The sequence below is a fragment of the Arachis ipaensis genome, chromosome B9, assembly GCF_059453495.1.
Source record: "Arachis ipaensis isolate K30076 ecotype BB chromosome B9, ASM5945349v1, whole genome shotgun sequence".
NCBI lineage: Eukaryota > Viridiplantae > Streptophyta > Magnoliopsida > Fabales > Fabaceae > Arachis > Arachis ipaensis.
This window is the reverse complement of record NC_142444.1, coordinates 144,253,109-144,274,505: the sequence shown is the minus strand read 5'-3', so window position 1 is coordinate 144,274,505 and position 21,397 is coordinate 144,253,109. Positions and strand designations below refer to the sequence as shown.

At 34.9% G+C, this 21,397-nt stretch overlaps 2 protein-coding genes across 2 annotated transcripts; both read left to right on the top strand.

Annotated features, from left to right (window-relative positions):
* Window positions 1–347: 347 nt before the first annotated feature.
* Window positions 348–5,358, top strand: LOC107618219 (protein CHUP1, chloroplastic). Its single transcript, XM_088498238.1, has 9 exons — window positions 348–946; window positions 1,119–1,210; window positions 1,349–2,077; window positions 2,324–3,616; window positions 3,699–3,830; window positions 3,945–4,126; window positions 4,369–4,480; window positions 4,786–4,929; window positions 5,015–5,358. The coding sequence occupies exons 1-9, from the start codon at window positions 862–864 to the stop codon at window positions 5,099–5,101; spliced, it is 2,856 nt and encodes a 951-aa protein (XP_088354364.1). The 5' UTR covers window positions 348–861; the 3' UTR covers window positions 5,102–5,358.
* Window positions 5,359–14,203: 8,845 nt separating this feature from the next.
* On the top strand, window positions 14,204–14,832 carry LOC148546649 (protein FAR-RED IMPAIRED RESPONSE 1-like). Its single transcript, XM_088499280.1, has 2 exons — window positions 14,204–14,436; window positions 14,478–14,832. Exons 1-2 carry the CDS (start codon window positions 14,204–14,206, stop codon window positions 14,830–14,832), a joined length of 588 nt encoding a protein of 195 aa, XP_088355406.1.
* The last annotated feature ends 6,565 nt before the right edge of the window (window positions 14,833–21,397 follow it).

The following is a 21,397-nucleotide window of genomic DNA, read 5'->3' as shown; positions in this document are numbered from 1 at the left end:
CAATTAGAAAACTATTCTTTAAACAACAAAAAAATCATACAATCAACATCTACAATAAAAATATAGGAAATAAATTTAAATTAACATTTAAACAACTAAATCCAATCATACAGCCATCAAGTACAATCAAGATGTGGGAAAAGTAAATTACTCTTACCATTATCTTTTTTATTTGAGTTTTTCACATTTTTATTCTAATTGTTGATTATAGAATTATTTTAAGTTGTTTAAAAAGTTCTTAGTCCTCCCAACGTTTAACAAGTGAGGAGTAAAGAGTAAAGACCAACGGCAAAAAACGGCAACAGCAAAAATAAAACTAAAGATTCTTACCTTTTTCCCTTTTTTTCATCTAACATTCAAACAACCAAAATCATTATCATATTTACTTTCATTAACCTTAAACCAAACAAGGAAGGAAGGGACAAGAACCATAGTAGACCAACTCCTGTTTCTAAATTTTCTCAATTGATAATCTCTCTGGCCCAAAATTGGCCACTTGTTCCACATAGACTCAAACTTGAGCAACAAATTCAACTTCTTTCTTTCTTATAGCTACCTTTTTGTCTCTATGTTGAAATCTCCGCATAAGTAAGCTGAATATAAAGTTTGAAAATTTCCAAGGAATCTTCTTGCAAGGTTCAAGTTTCCAAATCTGGGTCTTGCTCATTTGTCCTCGTCTGCCTGAGTTGCGAATTCTTTGTTCCTCTCAGGGTCTTCAATTTTCTGGGGTTCTAATGGTTTGAGGCTTTTGAGAAGATAGTTATGGAGGTTGGGTGAAATGGGTGGTGGAGGGTGGTTTTGGAAATGGGTTCCCCCTTTTAATGAATGCATTGTTAGTACACTGTTATCACTTGTAGCTTCATGATTGTTAGGTTAGGGTTCCTAGTAGCTGCTTCAATTGCAGCCTTTAAAATTCAGCAGCTGAATTTGAATAACTCCAAATCAGGTATTTTGTGAGTTTTAGTGTTTTACCTGTTTATTTGTTTGAGAATATTTTATAATTATACATACTAATCATTGTACAGAGGTTTTTTCTACTTGTTTCATATTATGTTCAATCCTATAGTATAACTATAATCTTGGTCTTTATGTTAAACTCCATTATCAATATGGCACAGAACATGGCCAAGCAAGGATTAGAGAACATCAAAAAGGGGGCACGGAACATGAACAGACAACTTGTTCTACTAATGGTCTTGACCGGAACAATGTGAGTATATTAGGCTTTTAGAACATTGATTTTTTATTTTAATGGTTATGTGGATTTCTTTTGCAAATTTTGCTTTATGGCTATAGTGAAACAGGAACTTTCTCCTGAACTTTGTGGTATGATTTGACATTGTTGCAGAGGAAGGAGGAGGAGGAGCAAGAAGAGGAGGTTAAGTTAATTAGCAATATAATCAATCAGCATAATGATTTTGAAGATGATATTCTACCTGAATTTGAACGCTTTCTATCCGGGGAGGTTGAGTTTGACGAGATTGATAAAGCGAAGAAAGACCGGGTTCATGAAAATGAAAAGGCAAACGATGCTAGTGAATTGGAAAGGATGAGGAATTTAGTCATGGAATTGGAGGAGAGGGAAGTGAAACTTGAAGGCGAATTGCTTGAGTACTATGGTTTGAAGGAGCAGGAATCAAACATTGTAGATTTACAAAGGCAGTTACAAAATAAGATGGTGGAAATAGATATGCTTAATGTAACCATTGATTCCTTGTTGGAAGAGAGGAAGAAGCTACAAGAAGAGCTCGCAGACCGAGCTTCAGCCAGGGACGAGCTTGAGGTGGCTAGAAGCAAGATCAAGGAGTTGAAAAGGCAGATACAGGTTGAGGCTAACCAGACAAAAGGCCAGCTATTGTTGCTTAAACAACAAGTTTCTGGTCTACAAGCGAAAGAAGAAGAGGCTGTTAAGAATGATGCTGAGATTCAAAGGAAATTGAAGGCTGCAAATGATTTGGAGGTTGAAGTTGCGGAGCTTAAGAGAGAAAACATAGAACTTCAACATGAGAAGCGAGAACTAACCGTTAAACTAAATGCTGCTGAATCTAGAATTACAGAAATATCCAATATTACAGAGGTCAGAGTCTATCTCAATAACTGATAATTGAAATTACTAAAGTTGCAGTGCATCACAAGAATGAATATTAAACATTGAACTACACTAGTCATTATATAATTATATAATAATTGAATGTGTCATGTTATAAGTTTTTACATTTAGCATTTGTCTACAATGCTTTGGAGTATGTTGACAAATGGGGTTAATTCAGCAGAAAATTCTTTTCAAAAGCTACATAAATATATGTTTTGTCTGTAACTACAGAATGAAATGGTAGCGAAGGCAAAAGAGGAGGTCAGTAGACTGACACATGCGAAGGAAGATCTGCAAAAGCAAGTCGAAGGACTACAGATGAATAGGTTCAGTGAAGTTGAAGAACTTGTATACCTCCGTTGGGTCAATGCATGCTTGAGATATGAACTCAGGAATCACCCTCCGCCTCTAGGAAAATTATCCGCCCGTGATCTAAACCAGAGTCTTAGCCCAAAATCACAAGAGAAGGCTAAGAAGCTACTGTTAGAATATGCCGGATCAGAACGTGGCCAAGTTGACACAGATTTCGATAGCACCTTTTCCCATTCCTCTTCACCTGGAAGTGAAGATCTTGACAATACCTCTATTGAGAGCTCTACTAGCAGCAGACACAGTAGTCTTAACAAGAAGCCTAGCTTAATCCAAAAGTTGAAAAAATGGGGTAAAAGCAAAGATGATTCAAGTACTCTTATATCACCGGCCAGATCTTTCTCAGGAGGCTCTCCAGGAAGGAGGAGTGCGAGTGATAGGCCTAGGGGTACATTGGAGTCGTTGATGCTAAGAAATGCTGGTGATGATGTAGCCATCACTACCTTCGGGCAGAAGGATCAGGAGCCTACTGTTATTCATGAGGATGTTTCATCCAGTGACTCCTTAAATTCGGTTTCAGCCTCATTCCAATTGATGTCTAAATCGGTTGAGGGTTCACTGGACGAAAGATATCCTGCATATAAAGATCGCCACAAATTGGCCTTAGCAAGGGAGAAAGAAATCAGGGAAAAGGCTGAAAAAGCAAGAATAAAGAAGTTCAGTGATGACTCAAATATGAACATAACCAAGGCTGGAGGCCAAGGGCTTATATCTTTGCCACCAAAACTTACACAAATAAAGGGGAAGACATATGTCCCTGGTAATCCAAATGATCTCTCTGAGAATGGTAGGGATGTTGACAATCAAAACATTAGCAAGATGAAACTTGGACAGATTGAGAAAAGGCCTCCTAGGGTGCCTCGTCCGCCTCCTAAATCATCCGATGGTGCTCCTGTTAGAGCTAATGCAAATCCATCTAATGAAGTACCCCATGGTCCCCCTTTACCTCCTCCTCCCCCAGGAAGCCTGCCGAAAGGTGCAATGGATGGTGACAAAGTTCACCGGGCTCCCGAGCTAGTAGAATTTTATCAGACATTGATGAAACGGGAGGCAAAGAAGGATACCTCATCTTTAGTTTTGTCAACAACTAATGCATCCGATGCAAGGAGCAACATGATTGGGGAAATTGAGAATAGATCATCATTCCTGTTAGCTGTATGCTAAAGTTTTCACTTATTTTCTCATTTTGGCAACTAGTCTGTACAAATTTTAGATTTTACTTTTTTGTTCGATTCAGGTGAAAGCTGATGTAGAAACACAAGGAGATTTTGTGATGTTCTTGGCAACTGAAGTTCGAGCTGCCTCATTCTCTAAGATTGAAGATCTTGTGGCCTTCGTGAATTGGCTTGATGAGGAGCTTTCCTTCCTGGTAAGCCTCAAAAGTGTTTTTGCTCATCCATCAAAGGAAAACATGCTCCAAAAAACATTAATTTATCGATGATGACTAGTTCACTTAATTCGCCATTTTAATTCTGTCTGTAAGGTTGATGAAAGAGCGGTTCTCAAGCACTTCGATTGGCCTGAAGGAAAAACAGATGCACTGAGAGAGGCTGCTTTTGAATATCAGGATCTCACGAAATTGGAGAAGCGAGTCTCCACCTTCACTAATGATCCTGAACTTCCATGTGAAGCTGCTTTGAAGAAAATGTATTCATTGCTTGAAAAGTATGCATCTTCTTCTATTACTTTGCATACTTGAATAGAAAATCAATAATCTTTATATTTTCTTGAGAAAATTCAATCTTGCATGTCTCTCACTCACAAAGAAATATAAATGACTTCCAGTTATCTGGTTCGATGCAGTAAATTCAGACTTTGCAAATCACAGTATTGAACATGAAATATGCTTGGTTTGTTTGTTTGTTTATCAACTTATTTCTTCAACCATGTTCTGTTTTTATCTCCAGAGTGGAGCAAAGCGTGTATGCACTCTTGCGGACAAGAGAGATGGCAATTTCACGATACAGGGAATTCGGAATCCCAGTAAATTGGCTATTAGATTCAGGTGTTGTTGGCAAGGTATGCCTCTAAACTGACACAAACAGTTTGTTTTTTCTTATTTCGCGCAAAGAATTCGATCCTAGTGGCCGTGTTCTCTTTCTACCAGTTAAGCTTGCAATTTTTAGAATGCTACTAGTCAATTTAGTGGTAGCACAATGCCCTGTGAGCCTGTCATGTGCAGTAGACTGATACATGCATGCATGTAGATTCCTCAATACGCAACATTTTCAAGATTTCCTTGTCACAGCAGTTAGTGCATTACTTGGTTTGCTGTTGTAAGTTGTAACCTTCATAATGCTTGGTTGGTAACTCTTCTATTGCAGATCAAGCTTTCCTCTGTGCAACTTGCCAAGAAGTACATGAAATGCGTAGCATCTGAACTCGATACGTTATCCGGCCCTGAGAAGGAACCAACAAGAGAGTTTTTGATTCTGCAAGGCGTACGATTTGCTTTCCGCGTACATCAGGTAGCTAAAACATAAAATATGTAATGTGAAGAAATTTGAAATTCATGGAACAAGGAACTGAATAGTTGTGTGGAACTCTCTTCAGTTTGCAGGAGGCTTTGATGCAGAAAGCATGAAGGTTTTTGAAGAACTAAGGAGCCACATTCGTTCCCAAGCAGGCACAGAAAAATAAGCATAGGGTGATCATATTCGTATACAACAGAAACAATTTTCTTGATTTCTTAACACTAACCGTTGCGTTTAGGATAAAATTAGAGATAATCTCAGTTGTTAAAACTGTACATTCATTTTTCTTGAGATTTGTTATATAATTAACACATAGTGTTACCTTGTTTTTATAAAATTTATTATGTAGTTACCTTTCCGACTTTCCGAAAGGCATTACAAATCAAGCATATCATATGTAATACCTCTTAATTTCACTGAAAAGCGGTCTCTCTCTCTCTCTCTCTCTCTATATATATATATATATCTCAAATAGATAATACTGAACATGTATTAGATGAATGATGAAAAGAAAAAAAGTAATTTGTTGCGACATTAACATATTTTTATATAATTTTTTAAAGAGGTGATATTTACAATAATTTCTATTTTTAATAAAAATATTATTATATTAAGGTGAGTCTCAATAAAGTGATATACGTTTTAAAGGTGGTATTAATATGATTTTTATAAAAAATTACTAAATAGTAAATCCTATTTTTTGTGCTCTGCATTTCAATTTTATTTTAATTTTATCTTTAGCGTTCGATTTGCAATTTTACTCATGACATTTTAATATGTTTCAATTATACCTAAGTTTAGACGGTATATGATGTGATAATCCTACATTAATGTGTCATTGACAAGTCATATCAGCATATACACACCAAAATTTTTATTAGGGCATAGTTATTAAATTTGGTCCAACCTAACCGGTCAAACAAAAAATTTGATCATTTGTGTTGTGATAAAAACGAGCAATGTGGATGTCCATTTTCATGTAAAACTTACATTTTTAAAGAAGGAATGACATTAAATGCATGTTGAAATTAAGCTCCCAATATATGTATAAATAGAGGTCTTTGCCTTTGAGAGAAATACAAGCACACATACAATTACAAATATTTCTATTTCTCTCTCTCTTTACAGTAATAAAACAAATGCAATTCTCTCTCTCTTTACTTTTAATACTTCTTTCTATCTTTACATATATATACATATTACAACATATAATATTAATGTATATATATAAAAATTATTATTGAGCTAATTATATAGAGTCTTCTATTTACATATTTTATTTTATATTTACATCTTTCTTATTTATTTAGTTGTTTTACAATACGTTATCAGCACGAGACTCTGATCAAATTTTTAAGAAGACTCAGGTAACAAATTTTCATTATGTCAAAACTCTCTCATCTTGAATTCAATGCTCTTGATATATCTGGAAACAATTATTTATCATGGATATAGATGTTGAAATCCATCTTGATTCAATGGATCTTGAAGATACCATTAAGGCTGAAAATAATACATTCCAGAAGGATAAAAGTCAAGGCCATGATTTTCCTTCATCGTCGTCTTGACGAATGATTGAAAAATGAATATCCTACATTAAAAGATCCTGCAGATCTGTGGAAAGACTTTGAAGAAAGGTACAATCATGTGATACTTTCTCAAACCCGATATGTTAGAGAAAACTTTATCGACCTTCCATACCTCGAATGTGCTCCTGCAGTAGCAATCGAAAAAAAAGAATTTAAAATTATTCTAAGTTAATTTCTTGCTTTCTTGTTGCTGAACGCAACAATGAGTTGCTCTTGAGAAATCATGAAGCGCGTCCAGTTGGCGCCGCCCCATTTTCTGAAGCAAATGCGGCAAATTATAACCCCAAAAGAGGTAAATGGCAAGATTTTAATAACAAGAAAAATTATGGAAGGAAAAGAAATTATGTTCATAGGAAAGGATCTCACCAGAAGTGGGATAAAGAAAGAAACACTGGGTAAAGTAAACCAATTGAGGATAAATGCTTCCGTTGTGGTGGAAAGGGCCATTGGTCACGTACTTGTCGTACCCCAAGGCACCTAATTGATCTTTATCAAGCATCCTTGAAAAGGGATGACAAAGGAAAGAAAACAATTTTTGCTTCAAATTATAAAAATTCCACCACTCATTATGATGTATCTAATTCTGAAGGAAATATTAGCTATTTGATCAATGATGGAATAGTTTGATATATGTATGTGTTTGTTAAGTATTCATTTGAATAATTTTTCCTATGTATGTACTTTTACTCATTTTACTATTATCATTATTTGTTTTTTTTTTTTTTTTGAAGAAAAATGGCAAGGACATATTCTGAAGATATTTGCCTTGCGGATAGTGCAAGTTCGCACACTATTCTTAAAAGTGATATATATTTTACCCATCTTGTGCCAAAAGAAGAGTATGTTAATACTATTATTGGCTCAGGCAATGTGATAGAAGGCTCCGGAAGAGCTATAATTTTGTTTCCTAGAGGAACAAAATTTATAATAAATAATGCACTATTATCTACCAAGTCTCTAAGGAACTTGTTGAGTTTCAAAGATATTCGCCGAAATGGATATCATATTGAAATGATGAATGAGGGAAATCATGAGTATTTATGTATCACAACTCATGATTTAAATAAAAAGGTTATACTAGAAAAGTTACCCTCAATGTCATCTGGATTGTATTATACCAAGATTAGTGCAATTGAATCACATGCCATTGTAAACCAGAAGTTTACTAGCTCAAATGAATTCATAACTTGGCACGACCGATTGGGTCATCCGGGAACAACCATGATGAGGAGAATTATTGAAAACTCTCATGGGCATTCACTAAAGAACCAGAAGATTCTTAAAACTAGTGAATTTTGTTGTGCTGCATGTTCTCAGGGAAAGTTAATTTTAAGGTCATCACCAGTAAAGATTAGATTTGAGTCCCCTGAATTCCTAGAAAGGATTCAAGGTGACATACGTGGACCTATTCATCCACTATGTGGATCTTTTAGATATTTTATGGTCCTGATAGACGCATCTTTGAGATGGTCACATGTGTGCTTATTATCATCTCGCAACCTGGCGTTTGCGAGATTACTGGCTCAAATTATTCGATTAAAAGCACAATTTCCAGAAAATCCAATCAAAGCAATTCGTCTTGATAATGCTGGTGAATTTACTTCCCAAGCTTTTGATGCTTATTATATGGCTAATGGAATAAGTGTTGAACATCCAGTAGCTTATGTTTACACACAAAATGGGTTACCAGAATCACTTATTAAATGCCTCCAATTGATTGCTAGACCTCTACTTATGAGAACAAATTTTCCAACTTCGGTTTAGGGGCATGCTATTTTACATGCCGCAGCACTTATTCGTTTGAGGCCAACGAGTTACCATAAGTTCTCTCCTATGCAATTAGCATTTGGCCAGCAGCCAAATGTTTCCCATTTAAGAATATTTGGGTGTGCGATATATATTCCCATTGCACCACCTAATCGCACCAAAATGGGACCCCAAAAAAAATTGGGGATATATGTTGGATATGATTCTCCCTCTATAGTAAGGTATCTTGAGATACAAACGGGAGATGTATTTAAATCCCGGTTTGCGGATTGTTATTTTGATGAATCAAAATTTCCAACATTAGGGGGAGAGAATAAGCTTCCTGAAAAGGAACTTAATTGGAATGCATCATCGTTGATGCATTTAGATCCTCGATCAGGTCAATGTGAACTAGAAGTTCAAAAGATTATACATTTGCAAAGAATAGCAAATGAATTGCCTGATACATTTTCCGATACAAAGAGGATAACCAAATCTTATATACCAGCGGAAAATGCTCTAATTCGAATTGATGTCCCAGTAGGACAAGTAGCCACTGAAGCAAATTCACGCCAGAAGCGTGGCAGGACGGAAAATGCCCCAATTCGAATTGATGTCCCAGTAGGACAAATAGCCACTGAAGCAAATTCATGCCAGAAGCGTGGCAGGCCTGTTGGTTCCAAAGATAAAAATCCTCGAAAGAGAAAAGAGGTAAATATTCCTGTTGAAAAAGACATAGTAAAGACACCTGCAATTGTCCAAAATTCTGATATAATTTTAACGCCAGAAGACGTTCAGGTACCTGAAAATTGTGAAAATGATGAGATCTCGATAAATTATGTCTTTACAGAAGAGAAATGGGACCGAAATAAGACAATTGTCAATGAAATATTTGCTTATAATGTGGCATTGAATATCATAGATGAAAGTAAGGATTTTGAGCCAAGATCAGTCGAAGAATGTCGACAAAGGAATGATTGGCCAAAATGGAAGGAAGCCATGAAGGCTGAATTAGACTCATTTGCAAAACGTGAAGTCTTCGGACCTGTAGTCCGTACACCAGAAGATGTAAAACCTGTTGGATACCGGTGGGTATTTGTGAGAAAACGAAATGAGAAAAATGAAGTTGTGCGCTATAAAGCCCGACTTGTGGCACAAGGTTTTTCACAAAGGCCCGGTATAGATTATGAAGAAACGTATTCCCTTGTAGTGGATGCGATAACATTGCGTTATTTGGTCAGTTTATCTGCATATCATAAACTGCATATGTATTTAATGGATGTGGTAACAGCCTATTTATACGGCTCATTAGATCGAGATATCTATATGAAAGTCCCTGAAGAACTAAAGATATCTAAACCATCCAATGAATATCCGTAAGGGTTATACTCAGTCAAATTGCAAAGATCTTTATATGGTCTAAAGCAATCTGGACGAATGTGGTATAATCGTCTTACTGAGTATCTGGCCAAAAACGGTTTCAAGAATGATGATATATGCCCGTGTGTTTTCATAAAGAAAACTACATCTGGGTTCATTATAATTGCTATGTACGTTGATGATTTAAATATCATTGGGACTCCTGAAGAGATTCCAACAATTATAAAAACTCTAAAAGAAGAGTTTGAGATGAAAGATCTTGGAAAGACTAAGTTTTGTCTCGGCCTGCAGATCGAGCATACAAAAAGTGGGATCTTTATTCATCAAACAACATACACAGAAAAGATCTTGAAGAGATTTTATATGGATAAGTCACATCCATTAAGTACCCCAATGATCGTAAGATCTTTGGATATGGAGAAGGATCAATTCCGTCCTAAAGAAGGAAATGAAGATATCCTTGGTCCTGAAGTACCATATCTTAGTGCCATTGGAGCGCTAATGTATCTTGCTAATAATACGCGACCCGATATATCATTTGCTGTGAATTTACTAGCAAGATATAGTTCCTCTCCAACCAGAAGACATTGGAGTGGAATCAAACAGATCTTTAGATATCTTTATGGAACGGTTGATATGGGATTGTTTTATCCCTATGGATCCAAGTCACTATTAGTTGGCTATGCAGATGCTGGATACTTGTCTGATCCACATAAAGGGAGATCTCAAACAGGATACCTGTTCACATATGGTGGTACAGCTATATCTTGGAGGTCCACGAAACAGACGATAGCAGCAACCTCTTCTAATCATGCTGAAATACTAGCGATTCATGAAGCTAGTCGCGAGTGTTTTTAGCTAAGGAGCCTGATTCAATATATTCTGTCGTCATGTGGATTGATTGATCATAAGATAGCTCCAACTGTCCTGTTTGAAGATAATACAACATGCATTGCTCAGCTTAAAGGCGGATACATCAAAGGTGATAGAACAAAGCATATTTCTCCCAAATTATTCTTCACTCATGATCTTCAAAATCAAGGGACAATTGATGTCCAACAGATTCGCTCAAGTGACAATCTGGCAGATTTATTTACAAAGTCACTCCCAAAATCCTCCTTTGAAAGATTGGTACATGAGATTGGGATGCGCCGATTTCGAGACATTAAATGATGTCGGCAAGAGGGGGAGACTGTACTCTTTTTTTCTTGGTCAGGTTTTTTTCCCATTGGATTTTTGTTGACAAGGTTTTTAATGAGACAGTCCCATCACAAAGGATATTGTACTCTTTTTCCTTCACTAAGATTTTTCCCACAGGGTTTTCCTTTAGTAAGGTTTTAATGAGGCAATAATCCTAAATGGGCATCCAAGGGGGAGTGTTGTGATAAGAACGAGCAACGTAGATACCCATTCCCATGTAAAACTCACATTTTCAAAGAAGGAATGACATTAAATGCATGTTGAAATTAAGCTCCCAATATATGTATAAATAGAGGCCTTTGCCTCTGAGAGAAATACAAGCACACATACAATTACAAATATTTCTATTTCTCTCTCTCTTTACAGTAATAAAATAAATGCAATTCTCTCTCTCTTTACTTTTAATACTTCTTTCTATCTTTACATATATATACATATTACAACATATAATATTAATGTATATATATAAATTATTATTGATTTAATTATATAGAGTCTTCTACTTACATATTTTATTTTATATTTACATCTTTCTTATTTATTTAGTTATTTTACAATAATTTGGTCATCAATTCATATTGGATCATCATTTAAATCGGTCAAATAATTAATTTGGTCAGATTTAATCAAACTCGATAAAACTTATCAAAATTGGTTAAAACCGACCTAGTAAAATTCACTAAAACCCAATTAAACTAAAAATTATTATTTTCTATACATGCAGGGACGACGGATTCAGGAATCTAACAATGAAAGGGTCGAAAATTAAAATTTTGTATAATCAAATATAATGTCATATATTTGATAATAGATATAATTATAATTAATTTTTTAATTAAAAAATTAATAAATACTTGTCAAATAAAAAAATTATCTTGGTCTTTATGATTTTATATCTAATAAAATATAAAATTATTTATTTTTAAATATTTTATTAATTAATTTACTTTTGTAAATATTTATGTGCAGCTGAGTTAAATTTTTGTTTTATATCATTATAAAATATGACATAAAATAAAATAAATTAATCTCGCTAATAATTTTGTTATGTGGATTTAAAATATACTAAAGTATTTTTATATAATAATAGAGGTAAAAAGTAATAAAAAATAATAAAAAAGAAACAACTAAATTGCCAATTATAAAAAAAATAATATTATTATAAGGAAAAGTTTAGGGGTCAGCAACTTTATTAAATTTTGGCCAGCATATAACCAGTAAAAGAAAAGTGAACCATTGGATGAAATTTCACACTAATCTCACACTATTAAAATTATCTTTGGTGGTTACTTGATGACTACAAATCACAAAAGTTGCTGGCCCCTAATACTCCTCTTATTATAAATAATATTAAAGTATTTTTTATATAATTATATTATAGATGTTAAAATTAATTTTAAAAAAATAAATATAAAAAGAATTCTAAATAAAATAAAAAATACAAATAATTTAAATGTATGTAGTAAAATTTAAACTCTAATACATAAAGAGTATTAACTCTATTTATTATTATTATGCTATTAAATTTTATTCTATATAATACATCTATTATAATAATATATAATGAGTTTAAAATTTGTTAGGGGCCAAGGCCACCACTCCCCCCCCTCTTGAGTCCGTCCTTGTATACATGATATCTTTTTATTAAATGCATTACGTAAATAAAATTAAATAACATTTACAAATTTTTTTAAAAAATTATTAATTACAATATATTTTCTATTTTTATGATTTTTTTTATTTTTTTTGTAAATACTTAAAGAGTATAATAAATATAAACTAATTGATGAGTTATTAAAATTTAAAAATAATAATTAATTTACAATAATGCTCTACATCCATGTAAAAAATGCATCCAAGTTATCTAAATTCTTTGGGCCAAATGCGCCCCCCCCACCTCCTCACTTGTTTGTCATACACACGTTACATATAACGTACCTTTTCTCAATGTAAACCTTCTGCTGCAACCTAAACCTTCTTCTCTGCTTGCGTTTTCTTTCTTTCTTTCTTTCTTTCTTTCTTTCTTCTTCTTCTTCTTCTTCTTCTTCTTCTTCTTCTTCTTCTTCTTCTTCTTCTTCTTCTCTGCTCGCGTTTTTCTTTATTGATCTGCATTGACTTCAACATAATAAGCTTCGTCGTTCTCCTCTAGTCGTGCTCATCTTCTTCGTTTTCTTCTTTCGATCTGCTTACATTGCATTTATCTTCTTCCTATTCTTATTCGTTTTCTTCTTCGATCGGCACTTCTGAATCGAAACAATGAATGATTCAACTTCAAATCAGTTGAATGAGAGCGAATTGGATTATTCTTCTGAAACGAATCAACTAGACGAGGTTTGGATTATTCAATTTTGAATCAAATTGAATGGAATGCATTTGCTAATTTGAATTGAATTGAATTTGAATGGACGCAGGTGTTCTGAATCTAAATTGAATTGAATTGAATTGATAATCTCTAAATTGTAGATAGAGGTGTTTCAAATTTGATTTTATATAATGGATTATGTTTCGTTCATTCAGTACTATACAATTGTTTCACCATGAGTACGTGTCAGTTCATTATGCAGAAAGATGTTTGAATTTGATTTTATATAATGTATTATGTTTCGTTCACTCAGTACTAAAAAATTGTTTCACCATGAGTACGTGTTCGGTTCATTCTGCAGAAAGTTGTTTGAATTTGATTTTTATAATGGATAATATTTCATTCATTCAGTACTAAACTAATTGTTTCACTATGAGTACGTGTTCGGTTCATTCTGCAGAAAGATGTTTGAATTTGAATTTATATAATGGATAATGTTCCATTCATCTAGTTCTATATTATTGTTTCACCATAATATCATGTTCGGTTCATCCTGCAGACTAGGTGTGTTGTAGATGAACAATTTGTCCCAAAGGTGGGGATGATTTTCAAGACACTAGAAGAAGCTGAAAAGTTCTACAAACATTATTCCAAACTTGTTGGTTTTTCTATCAAAATAAGGAACACGACTTAGGTCGGAGACAAGATTAAGAATCAATTAATCGTATGCAGCAGGGAGGGGAGGTGGAAATCCAAGATATCTCCTACTTTGAAGTCAAACCCCTCAGCCGGCATAAACTATCCAGCTAGGATCTACATACACATATTGAAGGATGTCGGTGTCTGGACAATTTCCAAAGTTGTTCTGAATCACTCACACCCCTGCTGTCCAGACCGTGCAGAGATGCTCAAACAACACAGGGAGTTAAGCATGTTTGTGCGTTGAACCATCGAAACCAACAAGGAAGCCAGAATCAGACCGAACAAAACTTACCAATCGTTCGTAGCAGCAGCCGGCAGTCACTGGAAACTCAGTTTTATAGAAAAAGACATGAGGAATTACATCACAAGGGAAGTACGAAATGTTTCTGAACAAGACGATGCCAAAGAATTCGGGAAGTACTTACTAAGAATGAAAGAGAAGAACTTAAATTTCATTTTCGAGCTCAACCTCGAAGACGATCACTCCATCAAACATGCATTCTGGGCCGACGCAAGAAGCAGGGTTGCATGCAAGTATTTTGGAGACTTGGTTTCATTCGACACCACCTACAACACAAACAGGTATTCGGTTCATCACATTGTAAGAGTGTCCATTTATGCAGGTACAATATGGTTTTTGGTTCTTTTATGGGCGTGAATCACCACGGTCAATCGACACTTCTCGGATGCGCGCTGATGAAAAACGAGGACATCCAATCATTTAAATGGCTATTCGAGTGTTGGCTCCGTTGCATGGGATGGAAGGCACCAAAAGACATTCTCACCGACCAATGTGCATCGATGCAAAGGGCCATTGAGATGTGCATGCCAACAATAATTCACCGCTGGTGCATCTGGTACATCATGAAGAAGATCTCAAACAAACTAAACAGCTACAAGCGACACGAAGAAATTGAACAAGAGATGAGCCACGTTGTTTGGAACTCGTTCATAAAAGACGCATTCGACAGGAACTGAAATGATTTTCTCACAAAGTACGGTCTCGGAGGCAACAAGTGGCTCTCAGGTAACTGAGGTTTTAATTCGAATTATTTTCATGCCTTTACCTTTTGGGTCAAAACATGCACAGATTTCGGTTTAGTACAGTTCATTAGTTCGGTTCATTCTGTAGAGCTGTACGAGGATCGGTATATATGGATTCCAGTTTACTTGGATCACCACTTCTGGGCAAGAATGAAAAGCACACAAAGGAGTGAGAGCATGCACGTATTTTTTAACAAGTTAATCACATGCAATAGCTCCCTGAGTCAATTCGTGAAGTAATACGACAATTGCCTAGCAAGCAAAGAGCAAAGAGAGAGAGAGAATTCGACGCTGCAGATTTTTACACCGTGATACCGTGCGCAACAAAATCAATTTTAGCACGTGTATACCCACGAGAAGTTCAGGGAAGTTCAAGAACAATTAAGAGGAAATGTGAACTGCATCACAAGATCAAAGCATTCCACCCTAGGTTTCACAACATGCGAAGTGATGGAGCAGGTTTCTAACTCCACATTCAACAAGTTTTTCGTCACCTACGACGCAGTATCACGAGAGGTAAAGTGCCAATGCCTGCTGTTTGAGTCAAGGGGCATACTGTCCTATCATTCCCTGAGCATCCTAAGCTTCGAGCGAGTAGATAATGTGGCACCGAAATACATACTGGAGCGCTGGAGCAAGAACATAAAGAGGAGGCACACACACATCAAGAGCAGCCAAGACGAGCCTTTACTGGAGCTGAGAAGCAAGAGATTTGATGATTTGGTGTTTCGATCACACAATATATGCGAATTTACTTCAGAGTCAGAGGAGCTGACCGGAATTCTGCATCGGGCATTTGACAATGTCATGGCCAAGATGCGAGAATATCAAGCAAAAAGCAAAGAAAAAAGTTCGTTATCCCACGAAGAAGTGACATTGAGCGACGTGAATGACCTTCAAAGTCCTCTACGTGTCAAAGCAAGAGGCCGGCCCAAGAACAGACTTGGATCAAACATGGAAAAAAAGATCTCAAATGCGACAAAGAAAAAGAAAAAGCCAGCTCCAAGTGAGGTAAAATTGATTTGCTTTCGATTAGGCAAACATTCATTTGTGCATTTTGCTAATATATGATTTTTTTTCTCTTTTTGCAGTTGAATCTTTTAGATGGCGGACCAACGATTCAGCCAAGTTCGAGCTTTTACAATGCACCGAATATGAATTATCCCGGAGAGGATTATACGAGTTTCAGTTTTTATTAACATAAATTTTCTTTCATCTATGAGCACATTTTGGTTCACTACAGTTATAGGATGGTTAATTACTGACTGTTGTTAGTCTTTATTGAATAGTCACTTTTTTTTTGTTTTTGATATTAGTTTTTGTGAAATTCTTTATTCAATAGTCACTTTTTTTGTTTATTGAATAGTCAATTTATTGTGCTATGTCAGAGAGTTCAGGTGTTTCTGAAACTGAATACTGATATATACATTTTTTTTTCAAATTATCTCTCTGCTATATTGATATATGTGATGTACACACGTCGCTGGACAGATTACCAAAATCCCATTTCTTCATGAATTCTCCATTTTTGCATATTTTTTTCTTCATTTCTTCAACCCAATCTTTGCCTTCTAAACATGAAATCACTTAACAAACATATCAAGGCATCGAATGGAATTAAAGTGAATTGAATTTAGCAATTTTATGGCCTAAAAAGCATGTTTTCACTTTTAAGCACAAATTAGGAAAAATTCACAAAACCATGCTATTTCATTGAATAAATGTGAGAAAATTTGATAAAATCCCCTAAATTCAATACAAGATAAACCACAAAATTGGGGTTTATCAATATGCACTTTTTTTATTTACTGTGTGTATTAATTTCGGTTCATTTGTCTATTTGGGGTTCCTAATCTTTGATAAACACCCTGATTCCATTCACTGTGATATTGGAACAAAACAGCAGCCAGACAGTTCCAACAGATATATACATCTTGAATCAGATATAAATATTAAGATTAGGTATATACATTAACATTAACATTAGATATATACATTGAGATTTACATTAATATTCAGGTATATACATTGAAAGAAGCAGTGTTTGTTTTTTTAAACAAAATAATGTTAATTACAACCAGTCAAACAAAGTATATTCTATTTACTACTATATATATCCCCAGACGTGAATTTACAAAAAGGGCTGGAGAGGACAGCAGATAGTTTCGGAAGTCTTATTGCTTCACATGCCCAAATGACTTGGTCTCTCATTTTGTTCAATTTGTGGAACAGAATATTTGGACCATATTCAAGCTCGAAAGCATCAATCTCTTCCTACATTTCAATTGAAAGGAATTAGTTACATAAGAAATGCACACAACTGGAATAAGAAATGAAAGAATTTTATTAATTTAAAAACTACTTACTTGTGTCCAAGTTTTATATTGATACCTCTTCCCGCTTTTGATCTTTCGAGGATTAATTGTTTCAAGCTATTTCATGACGTATATGACACAATCATAGCTAAGGAAGAATTTAAGTAAAATACGATTAATAGTATATAAAACACATTAAAAATAGCACTATAGAAGAAAAAGATTTTTACCTTGTACGTTGACCATTGAGCCTGATATACTCTGCTTCTTCTCCATCTCCGTCCTCCATTAAGGGTTCCGCCCCAATGTAAACCCTCATCTGGGATATTATTAATCCCTGAAAGTGATAAAAACAGTGACTTAAAATTAGATGAATCAAAATCAGCAACATCACTAAACCGAACACCAATCATGATTTGAATAAAACGTCAAAAACATTGAATCAACAAGGGAAATATTTAAATAACTTACAAAAAACTTGTTCAATTTAATCCTCAAATCAGGTATTTTATTCTTGTTCTTGTTCACAGGGTCAAGCACATAGAATGCCTTTTTCTGGACATCGGCAATACACAACCACCAGTTTTCTCCATTGCAAATTAGCACAAATAGCTGAAGTTTAGAAAAATGATAGAATATCTCAGTCCAAACGATAGCAAATGAGAGAATTATCATAGAAGGTTTAGAACTCACAACTTACAAATGGATGCGATGCGAGTTTTCTTTTGTCAAGAAACTGGCGTTGGTGTGCATATCTATCGACATCGAATCGGTAGGACTTCTTGGTCTTTGGATCAATGTACTTCTCGCCATGGTTTTCTAACACAAACATCTGCAAAATAAACCTCAGTTAAATAAGAAAAGAACTAGTAAAACACCATTCGTGTGTTGAATAAAAGGACATAACTGAAGACACTAACAATCAAGTGAACGAAAATGACAAACTCCACTGAACCAAACACAATTCACGTGCTGAATAAAACGTGATACACATTTTATCATCAAGAAAAACATTTTTTGCATGCAAAAGGATATAACTGAAGACACAAACATTCAAGTGAATGAAAATGACCAACACCACTGAACCGAACGTAATTCATGTGCTGAATAAAATATTATACACATTCAATCAGCAGGGAATAAAAAATTTGGCTTACGATAATATCCGTCGGCACACAGTATATATCTTTCTCAAAATGAGGACATTTCATGTCGTTGAGAATCATACAATGTGTATTGACCACCTACAGGAAGAAAATTTCCGAGATATGTGGTATTAAAGTCTTTAAAAAATCATTAATGTTAACGCAATAGGTAAAGATTTTACCGTGCTTTCCACATGTTGTCCGTGCATTAGAGACATGAAGTGATGTCTAAGCCTCTCGAAATTCGCTTGATGGTTCAGGAAGAATAAGGGGTCATATTCATCGGTACTATATTTGGTTTCTTTGACATGTGTCATCAAATGATAACACTTCTCCTTCAACTCCTCCGTGATTTCTTTTTCTTTCTTCGGAGTTTTGTAAACTTCAGCAGCTGTGAAGCTCGGGTTGGTACTTGTTGCTTCAGCAAACTTCAATGTTGCCGTCACCCCAGCATCTACCACCGCGTCTGCCAGGACTTCATGCTCTGACACCGTCGGCTCAGAGGGCTGAGTTGGTTGAGTCACTATCACTTGAGACGGGGGAGTTGGTTGAGATGCTGGGGGACTTATCCCAAGGCTGAAGGAAGGCACATAATCTTCTCATTGCCTAGGACGAGCAGCACTGCAAAACGACAGAAAGAGTAATTAATTTCTGGATTAAACAAAGTAGTGAACCGAAATTAAACAAAGAAGTGAACCGAAATTATCCAGATTTGAACAAGCAGAAAACTTACAAATCAGGCTGTGCTTCTTCTTACAATTGCCGTGCCGCTAGAGCTTCTTGGCATGGTTGCTGTTATTCTTCAGAAAGGCTGCTGCATTAAACAGAAAAGAGTTCAATAATGACCCAGAATTGTTATCTTGTACCATTAAAACTAATAAAAAGAATTCTAATTACAACTTAAAAGAATAATGAAAAAGCAATATATAAGACATAAGACTATAAAAAATGATATTAGTTAAAACTTACACATTCAATGGAGGTTCTGGCTCCATCTTCCTCGGGAAAGATTCTTCCGCGGCCTGCTTTTCGAGTTTCGCAGGGCAGCTGCAAGAAACAGAAGAGAGTCCAAAAATAAGAACACATTCAATTTATTTTTGGATTCAACCGAACCACAATTAAACCATGTAGTGAACCGAAATTATCAAGATTTATACAAGCAGTAAAACTTACACATCAACAGGTCCTTCTTGTTTCGATTGCCGTGCCAGTGCTTCTTTGTAGGGCTGCTGTTGTGTTTTCAGAGAGCTACTGAATTAAAAAGAAAACAATTCAATAATGACTCAAATTATTATCCTATACCATTAAAATTAATAAAAATAATTTTATGTGCAACTTACTCATTATCAAAAGGGACATAGATATAGTCATCTTTGAGTAACTCTTCCTTAAGAGAACTCAGAAAAAGACACCGCAATAGGATCTCTAAGGAGTATAAAGAAGGAAGAAGTTAATGTTGAATAATTAGAATAGGTTCTGAGAAACCAAAATTTGCACATTGAAAAACTCACATTTTCAAAGGTTGAGACCGAGTTTCTTATCGACCCTCAATGATTTGTAGGTCAAAATCAGGTATAGTGCTATTGACATTTAAACACGATTTCCGTGTGAATAATTAAACAAAATTTATTACCTAAATCTAAAAGAGCAATATAAATATTTTTAGCTTACACTGATGGAGTATTAAAACTCTGTTTCTGATGGATTTTCTTTCTTCTAAAAATTTTTACCGGGGTTCCCGGGGTATTTTTTCTAATAAAAAAGATACCAAATTAAAATTAGCAACTAAGATTAAAAGCAGAGGTCTAGAAACATATGAAATTCATTTCTGGAACCCACTGAATCAAAAGTAAAGCCTGTAATGAACAAATTTACCTGGTATTGTCCGGGGCATTCACAGACGGTGTGGAGCTTGCCCGAGTCTGTAAGATAGGTTCGCTACCCAGATTTACAGTCGACAGTCTAAGCAAGATAAATAAATATTACTCAGTGAATCCAGAGGAATTAGAAGAGGTTGTAGCAAAAGTTAGCAAACAAAAAAAAACTCAATATAAGAAACCGAATCTTACGTCTCAGAGAAATCATTTCGCGCCTCTGTTGAGTCAAACCTATCGGGAGAAACGTTTGCTGTGTGAGCTCCATCATTTCTTCTATTTTATCTCTTTTCTCTTAACATCTGCAACGCCCGTCTTCTTCTTTCCGCAACACTATGTTTTTCTTGTTCAGTTCTGAAAATTCATAAAATAAGTACCAATGAACCTAAAACGAAAGCATGAATAATTGAAAATATGATTCGAGAAACTTACTCCTTGTCAGATTCAGTTTTGCTCTCTGAATTTGTCAGAACAAGCTTTCCTGATTTGGTTTGTTTTTTGGCCACCCTCCCCGGTTGTTTTTTTTTTCATTATGGGTGTTTATTTGATTTCTTTTTCTCTGCAACACAGACAAACATATCAAATTTATACATGAGACAAATATCATCAAGAAAAACATTTCAAATGCGAAAGCACCCAACTGAAGATACTAACAATCAAGTGAATGAAAATGAACAATACCAATGAACTGAACGTAATTCATGTGCTGAATAAAACGTGATACACATTCAATCATCAAGAAAAATATTTTTGCATGAAAAAGGACTCAACTAAACACTTGACAATCAAATGAATCAACTTGACCAACTCCACTGAACAATATCACATTTGTAATTTACTTAACAAGCATACATAAACAATTTTCAACAAAGAAAAGCAAAACTAAACCAGATGAATATCATACAATAAAATAAATAAACATCACCCAATACTTACTGGCTTTCAGATTGGCTTGTGCTCTCTGAATCCGTCGGCACATGCCTCCTTTTTTTGCTTTCTTTTTTAACCACCTTCTGTGGTTGTTTTCTTTTCTTTGTGGCTGTTTTTTCAATTTTTTCTTCTCTGCAATACATAAGAACAAGTGCATAAGAACAATTTTAACCAAATACAAGTAAAACGAAACTAATATGAACATCAAACTTACTGGTTTTCGAATTCACTTCTG